The 27,492-nt window shown below is 36.6% G+C and overlaps 1 protein-coding gene and 1 pseudogene across 1 annotated transcript; one reads left to right on the top strand and one right to left on the bottom strand.

The window, feature by feature from the left end:
• The first annotated feature begins 6,967 nt into the window (after window positions 1–6,967).
• Window positions 6,968–26,451, top strand: LOC109059560 (NACHT, LRR and PYD domains-containing protein 12-like). Its single transcript, XM_042711662.1, has 8 exons — window positions 6,968–7,107; window positions 13,243–13,377; window positions 15,116–15,283; window positions 15,694–17,538; window positions 17,993–18,163; window positions 24,229–24,390; window positions 24,860–24,906; window positions 25,507–26,451. The coding sequence occupies exons 2-8, from the start codon at window positions 13,256–13,258 to the stop codon at window positions 26,061–26,063; spliced, it is 3,072 nt and encodes a 1,023-aa protein (XP_042567596.1). The 5' UTR covers window positions 6,968–7,107; window positions 13,243–13,255; the 3' UTR covers window positions 26,064–26,451.
• Window positions 9,308–9,415, bottom strand: LOC122135051 (annotated as a pseudogene).
• Window positions 26,452–27,492: the final 1,041 nt, after the last annotated feature.

Here is a 27,492-nt window from a genome sequence, read left to right as displayed (position 1 = left end):
TGTCTCATCATGAACTGACTGGAAAAATATTCCACAAATCACTAAAATAAAAAAACAAAATACAAAAACTAAGACCTAATATACTAACTAAGATACTAAGATGATTTCCTCTGTGCTTCTCAGATTACCATGTAATCTACTATAGGAATGAATCAGAATGAATAAGAATGTGGACATTAAAACATGAATATATACACACTGTGATTACAGATGTAGAATATAACGGTAACAATATTGGTATCAGGTAGTAATATTGAACAGCATCTTTTTCTAAAGTAGAGTTTAAAAGTACTGTAGAATATTTGCATGAAGAAATTTAAGACTTTGTTGCACCATTAATAATTGAATATTATTATTTCTATTATAATGCCGAAATATCTCTCCTTACTGTAATGTGAAAAAACAGTGACTATTAAAATTATACAACGTTATATAATTCATATAATACTAATATATTATTGTATTTACGTATTAGGGAAGAATTTATTGTGCTGTCTTTAATATAAGATCATTTTAATACTAATAAAAATGTTGAATAATTACTGTATACAGTAATTTGATATAATGTGAATCCCATTGGTATTCTATTGGATTTCAATTTAATTTTGTGAAATCTGGCCTGGGCGTGCTTTCATGACTTCAGTTTGATGAACTAGATTTAAAATGGTCATAATATCATCTAATATCAGCAATGACAAATAATTATTTGTGGTTCCTGTGAGCTATAACATGAAAACACAAGGTAAAACAGCATATTTTGCTGAGTGATCATGCAGTTATCGAGGGAAAATCCTGACGCTCTGCATCACAGGACACCCCCCACAGAGTTACTGTATTCATTAAGAACAATTAAGTCTCTAACGACTCAATTAATTGCATAATCTATTATTTTGCTCCCTCGACACGGCGCAGGCTGAACTTAACAGGCTGATGGGGATGACGCGTTCCTCGAAGGGGATAATACGGGAAGCGAGCGGAATTAATTGGGTTTGATTAAGCGAGGTTTTCAATGGGACACGGCTCTTTTCGCATGACATAATTAGAGGTCATGGAGAATGGGTGGGAGGTGATGGGCTGGATCTGAGGCCTGGCGCCAGTATTCTTCTCATCACTGGAAGTGAAAAGGGTTTTTGTCATCCTTTGTAAACATGTGGAGTGCTGATGATTAGTAGGACAGTTGGAAATGAAACATTTAGAGACATTATAACCTATATGAATGATTCTTCAGTTAGGTCTTAGTCTTCTCTAAAAATGACTTTAAAGGTTATGCCTTTTTATTGTTTAGCTGCCATGATTTATAATCAGAAAATCTTTTTTTTTTTTTAAACACTTTTTTTTTTATAAGAACTTTGAACTATGAAGAAAGGTTGAATTTGGAATGTTATAAATGTCAAGTTGTCACATTATATGCTATCTATAAGTAGGTAATATAATTTATAAATGTTAATTTATAAACTGCACATTTTAATTAATTACTAGTACAATCACACAGTGCATTTTTTATCATTTCTATTGGGCAAAACTTTTTATGCCTCTGTATTTTGCTGATTCATCAATTATGTTTGCCATTAAATCATCCATAATTCATTTTAAAAACAGATGTGTTGTGAAAGGTGGCTTTTACAGATAATATTTAATATTTCCCATACTGTGCGTGACAACACGCCCCACTACATAACCTTTTTTTTTTTTTTTTTTTTTTTTTTTTTACAAATATTACTCACACAAACACGTCTGGGTGATTCAATCAGCACCAGTTTGTCTGTAATCTAGTTACAGATCTAATCTGTGTGAGAGAAAGGCTCCAGATACTACTGGAAGCACCCGCTGTTAAAATCATCCCAAAAGTGAAGAGTTTTGTCAGTGTGTCCAGTGCGCTGATAGACTGACCTCATTTTGTAGAGCCACCTGCAGTTTCTGTTAAAGTATGTATGCACATTTAGCTTAAGAATTAAGGTCATTTGATTTATAGGATGATATTCCTTACCAGCTGAATGACTCGCTCATTAAGACAAAGTTCCCGCCACCTACTGGAGTAACTTTGAATCAGTTGAAAATGATTCACTGTTTCGAAGCACTATAAACTACTCACGATGGTGACACCTGCTGGTCAAAACTGTGTAAATGCAACAAAAAACACAGAAAAAACACATTTTACAGACCCATTAGCAATGTTTTATTGAAAGTGTGGTCAATGCAGTTAACAACCATTAAATCCCATTAAATATATTTATGTATGCTTTTTTTATTTTATTAATGTACAAGGCTTGTTTGTTTTATGGAGGGCTTGGCTACACAGGCCAATAAGAGACTATGAACTACTACTCTTGGATTTATTGTACAAATGCGTCATTAAAAATGTTTAAAAATTTAAACTATTCCTAAATCAGATAGGTCATGAGTTCACAGAGATCATTATCACCATACTTTGGCAGTTTGATACTGGTTTAAAAGAAATGATTAGCAAAGGTTTCGAAGCTTTTTGAAAGCGCCAATCACTGACAAAAAGAACTAACTGTTGTATGCAGTATAATATAATATACTATAATAAAACAGTGCAGTATTTTCTACATTAGATGATTCAACCGACTCGATCAACCACATTGATTCACTAACCAAACACTGCAGTCGTGTGTTTGTTCGGACACACAACTATTTTGGCTCATCTTGGAGCTAATTTCAGAGAGAGCAAAATAACTAAATGTAAAGTATGCGATATTAACTTCTTGTTTATTGAAGTGTTGTATGAACCAATATCACAAGTCTGATTTTGTCCACCATCAACCAGAGAATGTGAAGGGATACACACATTTAATAAAATATACTTCTGAAAAAAGTTCCTGTTAAATATTTGATTCTTCCAGACTTCAGAGAAACATAATTAAACTCCTGAGGAACATTTGCAGTGTGATTTCATTCTCATCTTATCATTTTAATGCAGAATTTGGTAGCCTGTTTTATACGACGGGTCAGTATTATTTTCTGAGAAGAAATCGACAGCTGGATGCAGTTGAGCTCTCGTTGTATAAAACTTAGAATATTCTTTTAACAAATATTTAGATAACAAAAAAAAAAAAATACTTCTGTCACTGCTCATGTGACATTGTTTAAATGGGTCAAAGGTAAATCAGTCCAAATGATCTGTAAGAACTTCCTGCTCTGTGACTTGCTAACCCTTTGTGTGCACCTCAGGTTTTCATAATGTGTATTTGATCCTGCCTATGATTTCTATCTTCTTTTCACAGCTATGTGTGTGTTTGTATTTGGTTTACATGTGGACATATTCAGAAATTAAGAAAATTGGTTCAGCTGTGTAGTGGCCGTTCTACATTGAATAACACCCTGGGCGAGACCTCCTTCGAATTAATGTGCTCTTGGAGCAACATTTAATGAAAAAAGAAGTGTAATAATTGGCAACATTTTAATAATAATATCTAATATTTCATAGGAATATTGATGTATAATTTATTTCCGTATTCACTGTCTCCCAAAATGCCTGATAAACATGATTTAAGTCATATAGTCCTCTACAGTGCACATGTATGAAATCAATGCCCTGTTCTGTAACAGAAAGTCATTTTTTGATTTGAAACCCCATAACGTTTTGACATAATGTCTGAGATGTCGGTTTATGAAATACAGTTTGACAGTTAATCCGATTTAAATTATAATTACACAGATTTGAAAATTCCGTTGGCTAATTATAGGGTCTAACGTTAACCAAACTGATGGAAATAAATAATGACTCAACTTGTGACAGTTTTGTTGCAAAGCACAATATTATGCTTAAATTAGATCTCGTGTTTGTTGAGTTAAAACCAAATTATTGTTGTATAAGCATAGCAAGCATCATAGCAAAAAGGCTAACAAAATTAAGAGTTAACATTAGCCCTTCATTCATGACATGGATACCGTAATAATCATACAGAGAGAACATAGTTGCATACCTTTAACTTTTGCTCATTTCTCTTCTTCTTCTTTTCTTTTTTTCTAAATTGGGCACCTGATGAAAGCACAGTAACTACACATCTGGTCAAAATTGAGTTAAGTCCTAAAAATGGGCTTTGTGACATCTGTTCTGTCTTGTGACAAAGTCTCCTGGTTCAATTTTGTCCCATTTCAGAGAAATGAGAGTGTCAAAATTGCAGTAACTACAAAATGCAAACTAATACCAAGGCAAACCACAGTAAGTGAAGTTACTGCGTTCTGGCTTTGTTTTCCCATTAGACACCACAGATACTGTGGGATCTGCCTTGGTATCCTGTAGTAAATGATGGTTGAACTCGCATTTAAATGCAAATATTTAAAGATGGGTAAGGTAGATAGCAAAATATTAACTCCTAGCAAGGCAAATGACAGCTTTATAATCAGTTAACATTAACTAGCCAGCCACTAGCAAATTAAACAGCCTAACGTTATGTTACCTGCATTGCTTCATATCCACTCTGACAACATAATACTAATCTGATTTATAATCGCATTGATGTTTGTTGATTCTGACATCTCTCCACATTTCTGGCAGCTAATCCAATTGTAATAACAAGTTAGCTGGCACTGGTAAAGTTATATAATTCATCAAAGCATTCTGTATGAAAGTTATACAGAACGTAGTCTGTTCCCTATTTGCAGTCATATGCCATATGACTACCAGACCATGCAAATAACAAATTCTTAACTGATAAGTAATCATTTGTTTTGCACAAATCACCATTTCATTTGTTAACACATTCGAGGAAGGGGAATCTTCTGCCACCCGGTCGTTCCCGGTTCACAGCTAGCGGGACTCGCGCTGCCTGCAATTCCCTTCACCGTCCGTGTTTTGATTTTGGCAAATCAGTTTTCGGTGAATGCAAACAACATGATTATCATGAGCACAACATCCAGCTAGGCAAGAAAATATGCAATCTACCTGAGGGATTACTTCTTTCACTATTTCACAGGCAAGTGGTTTGTGTGTAATGTGTGCGACATTTTTTGTATGGCATTAAAATTCCCTTTTGAAAAATTGCACATAAATACAATAAGCAAACAAATTTTATATATATGTATATATATATAGCTATATACAGTACAGGTCAAAAGTTTGGAAACATTACTATTTTTAATGTTTTTGAAAGAAGTCTCTTCTGCTCATCAAGCCTGCATTTATTTGATCAATAATACAGAAAAAAACAGTAATATTGTGAAATATTATTACAACTTAAAATAAAAGTTTTCTATTTGAATATACTTTAAAAAAATAATTTATTCATGTGATGCAAAGCTGAATTTTCAGCATCATAACTCCAGCCTTCAGTGTCACATGTAACATCCAGTCTATCACATGATCATTTAGAAATCATTCTAATATTCTGATTTATTATGAGTGTTGGAAACAGTTCTGCTGTCTAATATAGATGATGAATAAAAGGTTTAAAAAAGAACTGCATTTATTCAAAAAAAAAAAAAAAAATCTAATAATATATATTCTAATAATATATTTTCTTTACTATCACTTTTTATCAATTTAACACATCCTTGCTGAATAAAAGTATTGATTTTATTTTACTGACCCCAAAGAAAAAAAAAATGACTGACCTCAAATTACTGACCAGTAGTGTATATTGTTATTACAAAATATTTATATTTTAATAACATAGCTTCTTTTTTTTTTTTAACTTTTTATTCATCAAAGTATCCTAAAAAAGCATCACATGTTCTGAAAAAATATATTAAGCAGCAGAACCGTTTCCAACTTTGATAATGAATCATCATATTAGAATGATTTCTAAAGGATCATGTGATAATGATCCTAAAAATTCAGCTTTGCATCACAGAAATAAATGATAATTTAAAGTATAATAAATTTAAAAACAATTATTTTAAAATGTAATAATATATCACAATATTACATTTTTTTTTCTGTATTTTTGATCAAATAAATGCAGGCTTGATGAGCAGAAGAAACTTCTTTCAAAAACATTAAAAATAGTAACGTTTCCAAACTTTTTTTGACCTGTACCTGTACTGTAGGTGTATATATATATATACATACACACACACACACACACACACACACACACATACTGTATATACTGTATATATATTATTATTATTATTTATCTTTTAATTTTTTTCTGAAAATTTTATACACCTTTTATATACTTAACTGCAGACATGGACGTGGTACAGTACAAATATTTTGAGCATCCCTTATTCTGCCCCTTATTTTCCTTTATGGAATCCCTAGTTATATTGTCAGGAATAGTTTAAATTGTGTGAGTTTTGACTACTTGGTCTGTAATTATTTGCTTTTTCAATAAAATGAGCAAAACTCTTTGTGGTAAAAGGAACATTGCGATAAGATGATCTTGAGGCTTACTAAGTAGTAATTTTAACATACACAACATGCAAACACCAATAAAACTATTAAAGTTATTAAAAATGTCATGTAGTAAGAAACACAAAAAGAAATCTGGATGAACTAGTTTTTTTATCTGATTTAGTTTGTAGATACTGCACTTTGCTTTTACAATAATGTTTTAGTTGTGTAAGGTCATCCAAAGGCAGAGTGCAGTATCTGCATTTTAGTGGTCAAAGGTCACATCAATGGTCATGGTTTTTATCTATAAAAAATTTCATCCTAAAAAGGCTTTAAATGGATGCATTGCCACTAATTTACCCACAACATGTTTGACTGGCTGATGTAAAAACTTTAAAGGCATTTTTCTCAGTTTCAGTGTTTGTGGGATTACTGCACTTTTCCTTTGTAGGGCAGTATAGGCCTATTCATAATAATATTATGAATGAAATGTGCGTTATTTGGAAGAAAGTCGTGGTGTGACTGACTTTAGCCCACAAAAACCGCTACTGCACCTGAGCAGGTGTTTCAAATACACATTCCTTTTTTACAGGTAATCAAAAAATCATATACCAGTTGAACCAGTTTATTTTCAAAAGTGAAACAGTTTCAACAGACTCTATTTTGTAAAAGGGAACAACGTGTAGAACACCAGGAGAGAAAAGCTGTTTGAGAATAATGTGAAACCGTTTGAGAAAGTTCGGTTTAATGCAGCTGTCTAGACAACTGAATGAATTTTGTGTTTGATGATCATCATTGAGACAGAGGTAGGTTTGAACCAACACATTTCTAGATTCATCATCAATTAGTTAATCAATATGAGTCAGGATTTGCAAATACTGCTAAATAATAAATAAATCTTGCTGTAATGTATTTTCCAGATGCTTTAGTCTCTCCATTTTTTTCTTACTCTTCTATAGTTTAGTAGAGCCAGAAATGACTCAAATTTCATACAGTAACCTGTTTGGTGTAAATGTGAAGAGTGATTCCTCAGAGAGACAATGAACAGCAGCAGCTCTACTGACTGATTGTGGATCTCAGTGGAATGGGGAATGAGGAAATTAAAAGTTTAAAAGTTTAAGATCAAGTAATGAATGGATTCAAACAATCAGACTGATTCTAGGTGCTGTTTTTGAATCTTTTGAACTTGGATATGAGCTGAACAGCTTTTGATGGGTGATTATTCATCCAAAGCTTAGTGGTTCAGAGTCTGAATGTGTTTACAAGGAAAAAAAAGGTGTTAGGAAAATACATATTGTTTTATTAGATATTTTAGTATTAAGTGTGGCATAAAAATTCAGCATTTTCATTATTTTGTCTAAATAATTCAAATTTAGTAATATATTTTAATGTCTATTTCTGCAGCACTGTTGGTAAAATGAGTCTCTCACATAGAGCAGCATCTCCAGAACCCACCTGTGTGTCTGTGAAGAGTGATGAATCCATAGGAAATCCCCCAGATCTCAGAAATGGACCAATATCCCCTGACACATTGGTGATGTGAGGAAATCAATGATTCTCTATCAGCATTTATAATATAAATAATCTGGGTTATACTATGGGGCTGCTGAATGCTTGAATCTGATGTTCTAAGGTGTGCGATTATTTTCAAGGGCCATTATAATGAGATGAATTCATTAAAGAATATCTTCTGTCTTGTTTATTTAATTCTGACATAATATTTGACCATTGCTGTTCTTCCTGACTTCCCCTCTGTAAAATTAGGTTTTGGCAATACCTAGGTAGCGACACTCATGATTTCAAGATAATTTTATCACTAAATTGGCCTAATCTGGCCAGACACACTGAAAATGTGTTGTTTTAATAAATGGAATTTAAAGGGGTCATATGACGTTGCTAAAAAGAACATAATTTTGTGTATTTGGTTTAGTGAAATGTGTTTAAAGGGTCATGAAGCCCAAATACACATTTTTTGAGATGTTAACAGATATATACGTGTTGCACATTGCTTAAAACAGTAATAGCTGTTTTCGTTTCCCTGCGAAGCGACCAGAGCTGAAGTTTGGCTGCATGCTGCTGGTTTGCCGTGTCCTACAAAAACACACAGAAAATATGTTTGCAAGTAACATTTTTTACCAGACAGTTTTGTGTATTGGGGACTAGTGCAAATTGGTTTCGCAGATCATCTTTTTTTTTTAAAAAGACGCCATGCCAGTTGCTGTGCTCTCTGCCGTCTGCACAAATGAGTTACGTGTTTGCCTTAATCTTCACTGTTTTTCACGTTTGAATTCATATTATATGATTTTATCTTCAACAACATTCCTTCATTTTTATGATCGAGCACAACCTATTTGCAAGAAAATTGACTTCAGTATTCTTTGGTATAGACAAGAACATAAATAAGTTTAGGTTATATTGCTTCAGAAACCATTCAGTGCATTAATAGTATTAGCTGTGTTCTGTCTTTGCAACATACATTCTCCCCGGAGTCTGGAGCAATTACCACATGAACACCTATTATAAGATTACAACTTGATGCACATGTATTACATTACTTCAAAACGGGACATATAGTTACACATGTCTGCGAAACAAAAAGTGTCTAGTTTAATTTTGCAGCATTTATATACAAGATAAACTTCAAATTGTTAATTTACTAATATAAAAACACTTCATCATTATAAAAAAGATAGCTTCATCTGTTTCATCTTTGCATTCTAGTGTATGCATGTGAGGGTCCAAAGATTCAAACTGATAAGGCAGTGGACCTGCACTGTCATCATTCTGAAGTGTGAAGTGAAGTGAAATACTGTACAGCCCATACTTAGAATTCATGCTCTGCATTTAACCCATCCAAAGTGCACTTACACACACACACACACAAACAAACACACACACAGAGCAGCCATTTATGCTGCAGCGCCCGGGGAGCAGTTGGGGGTTCAGTGCCTTGCTCAAGGGCACCTCAGTTTTGGTATTGCCGGCCCGAGACTCAAACCCACAACCTTAGGGTTAGGAATCAAACTCTCTAACCACTAGGCCACAACTTCCCCAAAATTAAACTGATAAGAACAGATACTACACTTGATCTTAGCCAAAAGGCCGAGAAGCGATCTGGTTGAGAGAAGTCCTCCACTTCCACACAGCTCTCAGAACCACTGTAGCTGCTGCTCTCAGCATCGCTGTCCATCTTGCCAACGTGTGTGTGTTTGTATTGTCGTTGTGCAAATAAGCAGTATTTATTCACTTATTGTAACCCCCTTTTATGCTATCTCCGCCTTTTCTCCACACTCTACCCCCACACCTTACGCCCAGTGAACAACGCCTCTTTTCAGAAAGTTTTTCAAACCGGAGGTGTGAAAAAGCATCTCTGAAACAGGGGGGATTCAAGACCCTTTAAGGCTCAAAAAACACATTATTTTCCACGTAATGTACATTATTGTTGCTCCTCTATGCATGCCATTCTGAAACGTGTCAAATTTTAAACAGCTTATCGTTTTAAAAAATGAGGTGTGCTCTGATTGGCCAGCTATGCAGTGCGTTGTGATTGGCTGAATTTTTTACGTGTTGCCTTTCATATCGCACTGCATAAACATAAAATCATGTCTGCATTTGTGATCGGAGAAACAACAAACAACAAACGCTACTCAACACTACTGAATCATCAGTGGCAAAAATTTTAAATATGAAAAAATGTACTTACAGACTGTGAGTCAGAAGCACCAAACTCTCCTTGCAAAGTTGGATCTGCCTCACTTTATAGTAACAGACACCGGCATTATAGGCTACTCTCCCAGGAAACAGTCCTCATCCTCCATAAAATGCACTGCACACATCTGAATATTTGGGTTGAACTGTTCTGGAACAGTGTTGTAAATACAACTTAACCGCTGATTTCCACTTGTGTCCTCTTTTGGAAGGCCAAACAAAGTAGTTTCACTTTTTTTTTGGGGGGGGGGGGTCGTGGCCTAGTGGTTAGAGAGTTTGACTCTTGTGGTTGTGGGTTTGAGTCTCGGGCCGGCAATACCACGACTGAGGTGCCCTTGAGCAAGGCACTGAACCCCCAACTGCTCCCCGGACGCCGCAGCATAAATGGCTGCGCACTGCTCCGGGTGTGTGTTCACTGTGTGTGTGTGTGTGTTCACTGCTGTGTGTGTGCACTTTGGATGGGTTAAATGCAGAGCACGAATTCTGATTATGGGTCACCATACTTGGCTGTATGTCACGTCACGTCAATGAAACACACAGCTCCTCCACAACATGGCAGCAGCGGCAACAGTGAGAATCAAAGGTTACACCTTCTTTCTTTGTGTGAACATTTGGGCGGCGTTATGCAAATCTTCCCACATCGTGACGTAGACATGTGGGGCATGTTTGAATGAGCTGTTTTTGGAGTGTGTGGTTGAATCTTAACTTTTTTTTAAAAATATCTCTTTGGATTTGAGACTTTAGTCTTTGCAACTTTACTGATCTTCTTTATGGACTAAGAGCTTGTAACACTTCATGTAACACTTCGTGTCCCAGTCAGAACACTGGCGTGACAAGACAATAGCAATAAAACCCATTACAAACGAGCCATTTGTTGCATCCAGTGGGGACATAATTATGGATTGCAATGACTTATACTGTGTTTTAATGTATTGCATTGCACGTTGCATAAACATGAAACCATGTCTGCATTTTTGATCGAAGAAACACCAAACAACAAGCGCTACTCAACTGCTCAAAACTCATGTTAGAATCATCAGTGGCAAATCCTTTAAATATGTAAACATATTTACAGCCAGCCAGCATTGTAGTCTTCTCTCCCAGAATCAGGAAACAGTCCTCCATAAAATGTGCTGCACAGATCTGAATATTTGGGTTGAACTGTTCTGGAACAGTGTTGTAAATACAGCTTAACCACTGATTTCTAGTTGTGTCCTCTTTTGGAAGGCCAAACAAACAACAAAGCGTCTCCACGACTTGGCGGCGGCGGCAACAGCGAGAATCAAAGGTTACGCCTTCTTTCTTTGCGTGAACATTTGAGCGGCACTATGCAAATCTTCCCACATCGTGAGGTAGACATGTGGGGGTATGTTCAAATGAGGTTTTAGGGGGCGTGGACGAGTCTTAACTTTTAAAAAGAATATCTCTTTGAGTTTGAGACTTTAGTCTTTGCAACTTTACAGATCTTCTTTATGCACCACTTTTGACAGGCGATTATTCATCCAAATATTTTTGGATCAGAGTATGAATGTGTTTATAAGTCTGTGGAAAGTAAAGTTTGTTTGTTAGATGTTTTAGTACTAAGTGTGGCATAAGAATTCATACAGAAGTTTGTTTTTTCATCATTTTGTCTAAATAAATCAATTCAGTAGTATATTTTATTGTCTATTTCTGCAGCAATCTCGGTAAAAATGAATCTCTGTGAGAAGAGAGATGAGGAGGAGGATGTTTACTCCCATAAAGCAGCATCTCCAGAACCTAGCTGTGTGTCTATGAAGAGTGATGCATCCATGAAATATCCCCCAGGTCTCAGTGATGGAGCAGTGAACTCTGGCACATTGGTGATGTGAGGAAATCAATGATTCACTATCAGCATTTATAATATTACTAATCTGAGATAAAACATGTCTGTGTTCATGATCATCTTAAAACTAAATAAAGTCTGCAAAGGGCCCACTAGCATTTATTTTTTTTATTTAATTTTAGTCATTTAATTTTTTTTTACTTCATTTAAAAAAACTTGTGCACAGCGAAAACAGCTGCCATGTGTGACGTGCCCTACCAAAATCAGTTGTTCCTAGAAACCTAGTGGGATGCTGTCTGAACTAACACTTCTGTGTGAATGTTTTGTCGTGTCAAATTAGAACTCAGAGTTTGGTGTGCTGGAACACTTGAAAAGGTTTCTCTCTTGCTTTCTCTCTTGCGTTTCTCTCTTGATTTGTTTCTGTTCATCTCTCTGACTCTGCAGAGTGAAGAGAGTAGATGTGATCATAACAGTGACGCGCCGTCTGACCTGCACTGACTCAAAGAGACAGAGAGTCAAAGACCAGCACAAAACCAGCATGAAGAACAAGTATGGGAGCTTATTTGAGGGAATCAGACTAGAAGATTATTGTTAATTGTTAATTATTGTTCTGTTAATATTATGTCTCTCCTGCATTAGACATCAAATCAGTGATGGGAGAGAGAATATAAACTCTTATTTTCCCAAAGATACTATTCTTCATATTATCATACATCTTTCATCTTAGCAATTACTCGGATAACCTAATCATTCGGTATCTTTCTGTTTGCATACAATGATGAAAATGATTCTGTGGTGAAGTAAATACTACAGAAAAACAAATGTAATTTCTACATGAAAAAATGAGTTCAGGCAATAATAATAATAATTAAAAAACAACAATTTTTTTATTAGTACTCAATTCAAGCTTGTAGAAATTAAAGTATAAATATCAAAGTATTTTCCAAATGCTTTAGTCTCTCCATTTTTTTCTTATTCTTCTATAGTTTAGTAGAGCCAGAAATGACTCAAATTTCATACAGTAACCTGTTTGGTGTAAATGTGAAGAGTGATTCCTCAGAGAGACAATGAACAGCAGCAGCTCTACTGACTGATTGTGGATCTCAGTGGAATGGGGAATGAGGAAATTAAAAGTTTAAAAGTTTAAGATCAAGTAATGAATGGATTCAAACAATCAGACTGATTCTAGGTGCTGTTTTTGAATCTTTTGAACTTGGATATGAGCTGAACAGCTTTTGATGGGTGATTATTCATCCAAAGCTTAGTGGTTCAGAGTCTGAATGTGTTTACAAGGAAAAAAAAGGTGTTAGGAAAATACATGTTGTTTTATTAGATATTTTAGTATTAAGTGTGGCATAAAAATTCAGGATATTCATTATTTTGTAAATAATTCAAATTTAGTAATATATTTTATTGTCTATTTCTGCAGCACTGTCGGTAAAATGAGTCTCTCACATAGAGCAGCATCTCCAGAACCCACCTGTGTGTCTGTGAAGAGTGATGAATCCATAGGAAACCCCCCAGATCTCAGAAATGGACCAATATCCCCTGACACATTGGTGATGTGAGGAAATCAATGATTCTCTATCAGCATTTATAATATAAATAATCTGGGTTATACTATGGGGCTGCTGAATGCTTGAATCTGATGTTCTAAGGTGTGCGATTATTTTCAAGGGCCATTATAATGAGATGAATTCATTAAAGAATATCTTCTTTCTTGTTTATTTAATTCTGACATAATATTTGACCATTGCTGTTCTTCCTGACTTCCCCTCTGTAAAATTAGGTTTTGGCAATACCTAGGTAGCGACACTCATGATTTCAAGATAATTTTATCACTAAATTGGCCTAATCTGGCCAGACACACTGAAAATGTGTTGTTTTAATAAATGGAATTTAAAGGGTCATATGACGTTGCTAAAAAGAACATTATTTTGTGTATTTGGTTTAGTGAAATGTGTTTAAAGGGTCATGAAGCCCAAATACACATTTTTTGAGATGTTAACAGATATATACGTGTTGCACATTGCTTAAAAAGTAATAGCTGTTTTCGTTTCCCTGCGAAGCGACCAGAGCTGAAGTTTGGCTGCATGCTGCTGGTTTGCCGTGTCCTACAAAAACACACAGAAAATATGTTTGCAAGTAACATTTTTTACCAGACAGTTTTTTGTGTATTGGGGACTAGTGCAAATTGGTTTCGCAGATCATCTTTTTTTTTAAAAAAAGACGCCATGCCAGTTGCTGTGCTCTCTGCCGTCTGCACAAATGAGTTACGTGTTTGCCTTAATCTTCACAGTTTTTCACGTTTGAATTCATATTATATGATTTTATCTTAAACAACATTCTCTTACTTTTTATGATCGGGCACAACCTATTTGCAAGAAAATTGACTTCAGTATTTTTTTGGTATAGACAAGAACATAAATAAGTTTAGGTGATATTGCTATATTGATAAGACAATAGCAATAAAACCCATTACAAACGAGCCATTTGTTGCATCCAGTGGGGACATAATTATGGATTGCAATGACTTATACTGTGTTTTAATGTAATTGCATTGCACGTTGCATAAACATGAAACCATGTCTGCATTTTTGATCGAAGAAACACCAAACAACAAGCGCTACTCAACTGCTCAAAACTCATGTTAGAATCATCAGTGGCAAATCCTTTAAATATGTAAACATATTTACAGACAGCCAGCATTGTAGTCTTCTCTCCCAGAATCAGGAAACAGTCCTCCATAAAATGTGCTGCACAGATCTGAATATTTGGGTTGAACTGTTCTGGAACAGTGTTGTAAATACAGCTTAACCACTGATTTCTAGTTGTGTCCTCTTTTGGGAAGGCCAAACAAACAACAAAGTGTCTCCACGACTTGGCGGCGGTGGCAACAGCGAGAATCAAAGGTTACACCTTCTTTCTTTGCGTGAACATTTGAGCGGCACTATGCAAATCTTCCCACATCGTGAGGTAGACATGTGGGGGTATGTTTAAACAAGGTTTTAACCGGGGCGTGGACGAGTCTTAACTTTTAAAAAGAATATCTCTTTGGGTTTGAGACTTTAGTCTTTGCAACTTTACAGATCTTCTTTATGCACCACTTTTGACAGGCGATTATTCATCCAAATATTTTTGGATCAGAGTATGAATGTGTTTATAAGTCTGAGGAAAGTAAAGTTTGTTCGTTAGATGTTTTAGTACTAAGTGTGGCATAAGAATTCATACAGAAGTTTGTTTTTCATCATTTTGTCTAAATAAATCAATTCAGTAGTATATTTTATTGTCTATTTCTGCAGCAATCTCGGTAAAATGAATCTCTGTGAGAAGAGAGATGAGGAGGAGGATGTTTACTCCCATAAAGCAGCATCTCCAGAACCTAGCTGTGTGTCTATGAAGAGTGATGCATCCATGAAATATCCCCCAGGTCTCAGTGATGGAGCAGTGAACTCTGGCACATTGGTGATGTGAGGAAATCAATGATTCACTATCAGCATTTATAATATTACTAATCTGAGATAAAACATGTCTGTGTTCATGATCATCTTAAAACTAAATAAAGCCTGCAAAGGGCCCACTAGCATTTATTTTTTTTATTTAATTTTAGTCATTTAAATTTTTTATTTACGTTATTTAAAAACTTGTGCACAGCGAAAACAGCTGCCATGTGTGACGTGCCCTACCAAAATCAGTTGTTCCTAGAAACCTAGTGGGATGCTGTCTGAACTAACACTTCTGTGTGAATGTTTTGTCGTGTCAAATTAGAACTCAGAGTTTGGTGTGCTGGAACACTTGAAAGGCTTTCTCTCTTGTGTTTCTCTCTTGATTTTTATCTCTTATTTTTTCACTGTTTCTGTTCATCTCTCTGACTCTGCAGAGTGAAGAGAGTAGATGTGATCATAACAGTGACGCGCCGTCTGACCTGCACTGACTCAAAGAGACAGAGAGTCAAAGACCAGCACAAAACCAGCATGAAGAACAAGTATGGGAGCTTATTTGAGGGAATCAGACTAGAAGAGAATCAAACCCTCCTGAACAGGATCTACACACAGCTCTACATCATAGAGGGAGAGAGGGAAGGAGTGAATGAAGAACATGAGGTTTTACAGATGGAGAAAACAGCCAGAACACAAGACACTCCAATCTACTGCAATGACATCTTTAAACCCTTACATCAACCAGGATATGAGGAGAAAGACCAAATCAAGACTGTTCTTACTAAAGGCATCGCTGGAATTGGAAAAACCGTCTCTGTGCAGAAGTTCATTCTGGACTGGACCGGAAGGAAAGCCAATCAGGATGTAGATTTCATGTTTGTGTTTCCATTTCGAGAGCTGAACTTGATTAAAGATCATCAGTACAGTCTTCACAGACTTCTGCTGGACTTTCATCCTGAACTTCAAGATCTGGACTCACAGATTTATGAGGAGTGTAAAGTTTTGTTCATCTTTGATGGTCTGGATGAAAGCAGAATCACACTGATGTTTTCAGACGCTCAGAAAGTTTGTGATGTGAATGAATCTTCATCAGTGGGTTTGTTGATGTCAAACCTCATCAGAGGAGAGCTGCTTCCCTCTGCTCTCATCTGGATCACCTCCAGACCAGCAGCAGCCAATCAGATCCCCTCCAAATACATAAACCGTGTGACAGAAATTCAGGGATTCAATGACCCTCAGAAGGAGGAATATTTCAGGAAGAGAATCAGTGATGAGCATCAAGCCAGCAGAATCATCTTACACATCAGAAGAGCAAGAAGCCTCCACATCATGTGCCACATCCCCGTCTTCTGCTGGATCTCATCCACTGTGCTTCAGAAGCTCCTGGAAGAAAATCTGAGTGCAGAAATCCCTCAAACTCTGACTGAAATGTACATCCACTTCCTGCTGACTCAGATCAACATGAAGAGTCAGAAGTATGATGAGAGAGATCCAGAGAATATCCTGAAGTCCAACAGAGAAGTGATTGTGAAACTTGCTGAAGTGGCTTTCAAACAGCTGATGAAAGGCAATGTGATGTTCTATGAGGAGGACCTGTTTGAGAGCAGCATAGATGTCACTGATGCCTCAGTGTATTCTGGGATTTGCACTGAGATCTTTAAAGAGGAATCTGTGATTCATCAGAGGAAAGTCTACAGCTTCATTCACCTGAGCTTTCAGGAGTTTCTCGCTGCTTTACATCTGTTTTACTCCTATGAACCCAAGAATATAGAATCACTGAAGTTGTTTATGAATGAAGGATATAGGTGGACAATCTCTCTGTATGATCTTCTAAAAGAAGCAGTTGATAAATCTTTACAGAGTGAAAATGGACACCTGGATCTGTTCCTGCGGTTCCTGCTGGGTGTCTCACTGGAGCCCAATCAGAGACTCTTACAGGATCTACTAACGCAGACAGTGAACAGCTTAGAGACCATCAAGAGAATCACACAGTACATTAAAGACAAAATCAAGGGTGATGATCATCTCTCAGCTGACAGATGCATCAATCTGTTCCTCTGTCTGCTGGAATTGAAGGATCAGACTCTGTACAGAGAGATTCAGGAGTTTGTGAAATCAGAGAATCACTCAGTGAATCGACTCTCTTCTAGTCACTGCTCAACAATCGCCTACATGCTTCAGATATCAGAGGATGTGCTGGATGAGTTTGATCTGAAGAAATACAACACATCAGATGAGGGGAGAAGGAGACTGATACCAGCTGTGAAGAACTGCAGAATGGCTCTGTGAGTAATCATTTAAGTGATTGGATATCAAACATAATGTGTTTGTTCTGTTGAGACGCAGTAACACAATTTAAAGTGAAATCAGATGTTTGAAGAGAATAAAACTCTTTAATGTGTTTAGTCCTTCCCGACTCATTCCAAACAATATGTGTAACTTGTCAGACTCAGAAGGACGGTCACAAGCCATGTGTAGAGGTTTAGTCAAAACTGTTAAAAAAAGTTTAGTAACAAAAATGAAGTTGTTTATGAAAATAATTTTACCATTTCACTAACCTTTACAATTAAACAGGCAGTTTTCACTATAGTTTCTCTCTATTCTGCTGAACAGTCTATTGAGATCAGATTTTTTTATTGCATATTATTTACAAAAACAATGTCATTCTTGTGTGTTGATCAAACTAACATTATTCAGCTGACTGTCAGTCAGTTTTATCAATTTCATCCTGTGTTATAGACTCACTGGCTGTAATCTCACTGATCAGTGCTGTGAAAGTTTGTCTTCATCTCTACAATCAAACTCCTCACTGAGGGAGCTGGACCTGAGTAACAATGACCTGCAGGATTCAGGAGTGAAGCTGCTCTCTGATGGACTGAAGAGTCCAAACTGTCTCCTCAACATACTGAGGTAAGAAAAACAGATATTAAGCAGAAAGTTAAAGTACTATCTGGTTACAATAAAGCATTACAACTGTTCACTGCACGGTGGATCATTTCTGTTGCAGTGATGTTCTGTTGTATCAGTGACTAGATCTTCTAGTGAAAATATGGATTAATTTGGCTTCAAATATGGTTTTAATTAAAATAATGACCTTAACATTTCTGTTATGTGGTAACCATTTATGTGTCATGAAAATTATTTATTCACTCACTGTCAAAGTAGTGAGGAGTGGAGATGAACTAACTATTACTGAGATCAGTTCTGCTCCATCAACACTGTGAGTAAGACATTGAACCCAGAGGGACTGAACTAAACCTGTAGTCAGTGATCTGTGCATAAACAGTGCTGCTGTCATGTTTATAGACCTTGTTTCTGTGCTTCCCTGTTCTCCCACCTTGTTTTTAGATTAGATTAGATTATATTCAACTTTATTGTCATTATGCAGAGAACAAATACAGAGCTAATGAAATGCAGTTAGCATCTAACCAGAAGTGCAAGAATATAGTCTTTTATATAAAGATAAGTGCAGAGTAAGTGAAGCTATGATTTACAGAATGTACAGTGGAGTTGCTATATACAGTATTAAGCAGAGTATGTACAGAATATAAATAGGAATGCAATGTAGGATTATATATACATTATGAACAGCAGCAACGTAAGACAGTGGTAATAAATACAGTTGGTTGAGTGCACAATAGTATTGTTAAACAATGTATTCTATGCAAAATATCAATAGTGCAATAATATTTTTATAGAAATAGTTTACTGAGCCTTGTACAGTAACAATGCTAGACAGTTTACAGTGTAATAGCTTGAACAATGTACAGTCTGTGCAAAATATGAGTAGTGAAAATATACAGGTGCTTCTCAATAAATTAGAATGTCGTGGAAAAGTTCATTTATTTCAGTAATTTAACTCAAATTGTGAAACTTCTGTATTAAATAAATTAAGTGCACACAGACTGAAGTAGTTTAAGTCTTTGGTTCTTTTAATTGTGATGATTTTGGCTCACATTCAACAAAAACCCACCAGTTCACTATCTCAACAAATTAGAATACTTCATAAGACCAAAAAAAAAAAAAAAAAAACCTTTTAAGTGAACTGTTGGCCTTCTGGAAAGTATGTTCATTTACTGTACATGTACTCAATACTTGGTAGGGGTTCCTTTTGCTTTAATTAGTGCCTCAATTTGGCGTGGCATGGAGGTGATCAGTTTGTGGCACTGCTAAGGTGGTATGGAACCCCAGGTTTCTTTGACTGTGGCCTTCAGCTGATCTGCATTTTTTGGTCTCTTGTTTCTCATTTTCCTCTTGACAATACCCCATAGATTCTCTCTGGGGTTCAGGTCTGGTGAGTTTGCTGGCCAATCAAGCACACCAACACCATGGTCATTTAACCAACTTCTGGTGCTTTTGGCATTGTGGGCAGGTGCCAAATCCTGCTGGAAAATGAAATCAGCATCTTCAAAAAGCTGGTCAGCTGAAAGAAGCATGAAGTTCTCCAAAATTTCTTGGTAAACAGGTGCAGTGACTTTGGTTTTCAAAAAACACTGGACCAACACCAGCAGATGACATTGCACCCCAAATCATCACAGACTGTGGAAACTTAACACTGGACTTCATGCAACTTGGTCTATGAGCTTCTCCACCCTTCCTCCAGACTCTAGGACCTTGGTTTCCAAATGAAATACAAAACTGCTCTCATCTGAAAAGATGACTTTGGAGCACTGGGCAACAGTCCAGTTCTTCTTCTCCTTAGCCCAGGTAAGACGCCTCAGGAGTGGCTTAACAAGAGGAATACGACAACTGTAGCTAAATTCCTTGACACGTCTGTGTGTGGTGGCTCTTGATGCCTTGACCCCAGCCTCAGTCCATTCCTTGTGAAGTTCACTCAAATTCTTGAATCGATTTTATTTGACAATTCTCATAAGGCTGTGGTTCTCTCAGTTGGTTGTGCATCTTTTTCTTTCACACTTTTTCCTTCCACTCAACTTTCTGTTAACATGCTTGGATACAGCACTCTGTGAACAGCCAGCTTCTTTGGCAATGAATGTTTGTGGCTTACCCTCCTTGTGAAGGGTGTCAATGATTGTCTTCTGGACAACTCTCATATCACCAGTCTTCCCCATGATTGTGTAGCCTAGTCAACCAAACTGAGAGACCATTTTGAAGGCTCAGGAAACCTTTGCAGGTGTTTTGAGTTGATTAGCTGATTGGCATGTCACCATATTCTAATTTGTTGAGATAGTGAATTGGTGGGTTTTTGTTAAATGTGGGCCAAAGTCATCACAATTAAAAGAACCAAAGACTTAAACTTCTTCAGTCTGTGTGCATTGAATTTATTTAATACACGAGTTTCACAATTTGAGTTGAATTACTGAAATAAATTAACTTTTCCATGACATTCTAATTTATTGAGAAGCACCTGTATGTATGTAAAGTACTGTGACCAGTGCAGTAAGAGAGCAGGTGCAGGTTAGATTGGTAGTGTGGAGTTCAGAAGTGTCACAGCCTTGGGGAAGAAGCTCTTCCTGAGCCTACTAGTGCGAGAGCGTAGGCTCCTGTAACGCCTGACGGATGGAAGGAGGGTGAAAAGTCCATGGTTAGGATGAGAGGCATCCTTGATGATGTTTCTTGCCCAGGCAGCGCTTGTGAGTCATGTTCTCAGTGGTAGTTAACTGGGTGCCTGTGATCCATTGAGCAGTTTTCACCAGCCGCTGGAGTGCTTTGTGGTCAGATGTGGAGCAATTGCTGTACCATACTGAGATGCAGTTTGTGAGTATGCTCTTAATGGTACAGCAGTAGAATTCAACAAGGATCCTGGGACTTTCTTAAGGCTCCGTAAGAAGGCGCTGCTATTCCTTTTTGACCAGGGTGGAGGTGTTTAGTGAACAGGTGAGGTCATCAGATATGTGGATGCCAAGGAACTTGAAACTCGACACACGCCCCACTACAGCTCCATTGATGAAGATGGGGTGTGTGCATGACTCCTAGTCCGCCTAAAGTCCACAATGATCTCCTTAGTCTTTTGGGTGTTTAGTTCCAGATTGTTGGTGGCACACCACACAGCCAGGTGCTGCACCTCATCCCTGTAGGCTGACTCATCATCATCTTTGATCAGACCTACCACCGTGGTGTCATTTGCGAATTTGATTATGGTGTTGGAGCCATAAACAGGAACACAGTCATGTTGAATAGGGAGTACATGAGAGGGCTCAGTATACAGCCCTGTGGGACGCCAGTGTTCAGGGTGATGATGGAGGAGGAGAGGTCATCTAACTTAACAGACTGAGGTCTATTAGTCAGAAGATCTAGAGTCCAGTTGCAAAGGGATGTGCTGATTCCAAGCTGGCTGAGCTTGGAGATCAACTTGGAGGGGATTACAGTGTACAATGCAGAACTGAAATCAATGAACAGCATTCTCACATGTGTATTTTAAGTGTCCAGGTGGGTGAGAGCAGAGTGATATGCCGTAGAGGTGGCGTCCTCTGTTGACTTATTGCAGCGACAGGCAAATTGGAATGGGTTTACCTTTAGCAGGGAGTCAGGATTTTAAGTGGGATGCAACCAGCCTCTCAAAGCACTTGGCAATGATGGGGGTGAGTGCGACAAGATGGAAGTTGTTAAGGACCGAGGCAGTGGAGTGCTTCAGTACTGGCATGATGGTGGAGGTTTTGAAACAAGTGGGGACAGTTGTTTGGGCCAGGGACAGATTGAAAATGACTGTGAAGACCTCAGCCAGCTGCTCCGCACAGGCTTTAAGCACACGACCAGGTATTCCGTCAGGGCCAGCTGCCTTCCGTGCATTCACCTTACACAGAGTGTAAAGAGTAAACATCTGAGATGGAGAGTTTGAGAGGCAGTTCATTGGTTTTGTTCATTGACCCAGTTTCTGTTCCCCCTTGATTGCCTCATTCTGTTCACCTGTGTTTTATTATGTCATTAGTCCCTCATCTGCGTTTGTATAAAGTCTCCGGTTATTGTTTATGTATACAATTTTTTGGTTTGCCTGTTCTCCTGTCTATTATTATTAAAGACTGTGTGTTAGTCAACTCCTGCAAGCAGGTGCTACGGTTGCCACCCGTCCCTTAAAATACGGAATAGTCAAATTGATTCGGAATTGATTTGTCCCGTATTTTACAAAGGCCAGGGATTTTGAAGGTTGGATAATACTAATAGCATTTATAATGAAACAAATTTCATAAGAAGTATTAGAGAAGTTCATTTGCGCATGATTGCATTTTGGCGTCTTTGTTTCCATAGCGACAGAGTCTCCAGTGGCCAGTTGCATGGACTTAGCCACCATGTTAAGACTGTGTCTTAAGAACTAGTTTGACCTACTAGCAGTTGTCAAGGGGTAATCAGTCATACTTTTCCAATACAAATAAGACCGATCTACCTTTTCATAACTGAATTCAAATAAATGAACACAAATTAATAAAAAAAATTAAATAAAAAAAATTATATAAATAACTTTATAGACTAGTCTATAAAGTTTTTGCAACCAGCCCCAAAACATGTATGGAACACAGCATGCAGTAAACCTGCGTGGCTCACGTCTGCCCAGTCTTCCCTTTGAACACATCTCCTGATGTAGGGCTAGATGGCAAAGTTATCAGTGGGTCTGTCCAACTAATGATGAACACGCAGTTTGCAGAGAAGCGTTTCAGTTGATCACGGTGGACTTAGAGATAGTTCCCCCAAAAATGAAAATTCTGTCATCATTTACACACCCACAAGTTGTTCCAAACCTGTAATAATTTCTTTCTTCTGTTGAACATAGAAGATACTTTGAAGAATGTGGGTAACTGAACAGTTTCTGGTCCCCGAAGACTCTGATAGTATTTTTTCTCTACTATGGAATTTGAGGACCAGCAGCTGTTTAGTTTCCCCACATTCTTCAAAATAAATTTTGTGTTCAACAGAAGAAATAACTTTGTGTAGGTTTAGAACAATCTCTGTAAATTATGACAGAATCTTCATTTTTGTCTGAACCATACCTTTAAAGTGACAGACACATCTGTGCTACTAAAGGTATCGACCTATTGTTTTATTAAAATTTGGATAGTCTGTTAATATAATGGTTCCATACATTATCAGGTGTTATGGGGCAAACAAGACATTAAATATGCGGATCCATGTGCAAAGCTTTTATTAAAGACGTGGTCATAAACAGGCATAGACCAGTCGATGACAAATTGGCATGTAGAAGGCAAGAGCATTCCAGTAAACAAGGGAGGGTCAGTCGACAACAAACATAATCCAACAGGGTGAGACTACAGAGATAATCCAGGTACCAAGCAAAAGGTCCAGGCAGGGGCAAACAGTATCCGAACAGGGCAAGACGAGAGAGGTAATCCAAAGTACCCAGGCAATAATCAGAAGACGATGAAACAGACAAAGCAAGACTAGGCTGAGGCTGAGAAACTTAATGCAGGCTCCTTAACATAGCTATCACAACCAGCAATATGCACATACAATACTCAGCCCTGAATGGTGGCGTGAGACTGATTTATATACTGTGTGTTATTGGTAGCAGCTGTGTGTAATTGGTTTCAAGTGAGCTTGTGATTAGTGCAATGGAGTATGGGAAAAGGAGTCCAGGGTGATGTGTAACAGTCTGTGTAGTATGAGAGTCCATGTGGAGAGCGGGTGACCTCTGGTGGTGAGTGAACGGAAGTCCATGGACAGGATTTGTGACAATCAGAGCTTGGCTATATCTGCATAAATGTAAATGTAAATAGTAGACATAATTATTATATTATTAGACAGTTGGAATAATAGATTATATTTAAATGATAGCAAAATTAAGGGAATTATGGAAAAAAAGAATAATAAAGAAACAAAAAAACAATGACATTCCTTATCCAGAATACAGAATATACTACCTTGCTGAATCTCCTTTTTCCCATTTAGGTCAATAAAACATAGAAAACACTAAAACATATATATTTGAATGTTTTGGTCTTGTATTTGATCAGTTTTGAAGTGTCAGATGATGTGATGTTTAGTGTTTGTGTGTGTGTTCGTAGATTATCTGGCTGTATGGTGACAGAGGAAGGCTGTGGTTTTCTGGCTTCAGCTCTGAGTTCTAACCCCTCACACCTGAGAGAGCTGGATCTGAGCTACAATCACCCAGGACAATCATTAGTCAAGCTGCTCTCTGATCCAAACTACAGACTGGAAATACTCAAGTATGTTCAACACTAACAATCATCCTGTCATGTGTGTTTTTACATGTTTTTAAAGACATGAAGAAAACATAGATTCAAGTCTAAATAAGAATCCAGTCTAAATAAGAAGAAAATATGTTTGACTTCATGATACTGGAACCGAACTGGATTTGGATGACTACGTTGACCTCAGAATAAGAATGAAACAGACTAATATTAGTGTAGATGCCATTCTTCTTAAAATGTAATAAGTACATTGGGTGTTAAGGGAAGTGTTCCCATCTCAAAGGTTCTTCATCAGAAGAAGCAATTTATATAACTTTGTGTGAGGAAGACTAAAATTTAAGTCTTGTAATTTATAAACCCACTCCAGACTTTTCATGTTTGCAATTTAAAAGGGTTAGCTAATTTTGTCTTGTGTGTCATTTTCAATGTAATGTCCTCTTCTGATTTTAAATCTATAAAATCTGACATCTTTTATTATTTTTAGTTTGGATCATGGAGGAGAGTTCAGGATTAAAGCAGGACCACGGAAATGTAGGTCTCTCTCTCTCTCTCTTTCACAAACACACACACACACACACACACACACACACACACACACACACACACACACACACACACACACACACACACACACACACACACACACACACACATCTCAATTATTATTGTTGTGTTGTGTTGGGTCAGTCCATCAGTCCATCAAGTGCTCCAAAAATTGTTAAGTTGGTTAATTAGAAAAAACAGAAGTAAAATTCTTCAAATCATTCAAATTTAGTCATATTAACATAATCTCAATACAAATTATAAAAGAAAACACTAAAATAATATGTATTATTTTACTTGTTTTTATTACAACATGCCTAGATATAAGGGCTTGAATAGGCCAAGGTATTGAGGTTTCTGTGAAAGTCTGTATAACCAAAATTAGTTTTGGGCCATGACACAAAGACAGCCGCTGTGGTTAAACTATGTAAGTAAAAAAGAAGAAGAAGAAGAAAACTAGTGGTTTTGCAATACAAATAGTAATCAAAAAAAAAAAAAAAAAAAAAAAATGGTCAAGCAACCAACTTTATAAATTTAGACCACTTGTGATGGAATGTTATAAATGTTTTAATCTCTCTTCTTCTGTAGATGCATGTGATCTCACACTGGATTTAAACACAGCGAACACTCATCTTGCTCTGTCTGAGAGGAACAGAAAGGTGACAGGTGTGAAAGAGGAGCAGCCGTATCCTGATCATCCAGAAAGATTTGATAAGTGTCGCCAGGTTCTGTGTAGAGAGAGTCTGTCTGGATGCTGTTACTGGGAGGTTGAATGGAGCGGGCTTGGGCTTAATATATCAGTGACATATAAAGGAATCAGCAGAAAAGGGGACGGAGATGACTGCTGGCTTGGATTCAATGAAAAATCCTGGAGGCTGGACTGTATTGATAACAGATTCACTGCCAGACACAATAAGATGAGCACAGTCATACCTGCTCCTTCAAGCTCTCACAGAGTAGGAGTGTATCTGGACTGGTCCGCTGGTGTTCTGTCCTTCTACAGCGTCTCTGACACAAACACACTCACACACTTACACACATTCAACAGCACATTCACAGAACCCCTCTATGCAGGATTTGGTGTTTATTTTGATAGTTCAGTGTCTCTGTGTGAGTTTAAATATCCTCCAGTGAGAAACAACTGAGACACAACAGTTCAGTGACATAACAGACAAATTCTGAAATACAACTCTTTCTTCACTTTCAGTTTCAGTATGTGTATATATGTATAGATGTATTTTAAAAGCTTAAACTATATGTAAAAAATCTAAAAAATCTAGCATTAACTTTGATGCTTACTTTAAAAAAGTGAGAACAGTGATGCTTTTTATATCTTTAAGCCTATATTTATGTTTTTATTAAGTTGAATATATAAATCTATGTTAAGTATTGAGGTTTACTCAGACTAAAGATGGTTTTAAGGGTAACTGAGTATCATTTTGATACTATAATGGAAAAAAATCAGTACATTTTGTCTTGTGAACATTCTAGTGATTGTCTGAATTTTAAAGTGGAAGTGTTGCTGTATTAAAATCTAATGGCTGCTGAAGTTGGACGTGTGTTTTGACACATTTGTCTCATTATTATGAGATCGGACTGTAATATATGACTGTTTAATTTTACACTTTAATATTTACACACACACAACAACAACATTTCATTTAATCTATCCAAATCTCATAAACAAAAACAAATATAATACATTAGCCTAACATCTCAAATCAACACAAATATACTTAATCGGATATTACAATACATATAATTTAATTAAAGTAACTTTTATTTCAAATCTCATTGGGGTGATAATAAGGAACAACCATTTACTTTCGGCTCAAGTGTCCAAATACTTTTTGGCTACCAATATTACAATACATATAATTTTAGTAATGTAAACAATTAATTAATTATTGTTAATTATTGTTCTGCTAATATTATGTCTCTCCTGCATTAGACATCAAATCAGTGATGGGAGAGAGAATATAAACTCTTATTTTCCCAAACATACTATCCTTCATATTATCATACATCTTTCATATTAGCAATTACTCGGATATCCTAATCATTTGGTATCTTTCTGTTTGCATACACTGATAAAAATGATTCTGTGGTGAAGTAAATACTACAGAAAAACAAACTAATTTCTACATGAAAAAATTAGTTCAGGCAATAATTAAAAAAACCAGTAAATTCTTTAGTACTCAATTCAAGCTTGAAATTAAAGCATAAATATCAACGTTATACAATTAAGTAAGACCTACTAAACTTTTCAAAAAAAACATCATTATTTTTAAAACCCTTCAAATAGTTTCTGACTCCTTGCAAAAACAGCATGAGGGTGAAAACCCTTCTTTAAACTTAATAATAAAATAAATAAATCTAAAAACAACATCAACAACATAAATAATAAAAACATAATTAATAATACCTCACCACACATACTGAAAAAACTACGCATATAAAGGCTGATTTATACTTCTGCGTCGGACCTACGCCGTAGCCTACGCATAGACACACACCCTACGCCGTAATCTACGCCGTAGCCTGACGTGCACCTCTCAAACAAGCTAACAGTGC

Source organism: Cyprinus carpio, chromosome A22, assembly GCF_018340385.1.
Source record: "Cyprinus carpio isolate SPL01 chromosome A22, ASM1834038v1, whole genome shotgun sequence".
NCBI classification, from domain to species: domain Eukaryota; kingdom Metazoa; phylum Chordata; class Actinopteri; order Cypriniformes; family Cyprinidae; genus Cyprinus; species Cyprinus carpio.
The sequence above is the reverse complement of the archived record's forward strand: the minus strand, read 5'-3'. Positions and strand labels throughout refer to the sequence as shown.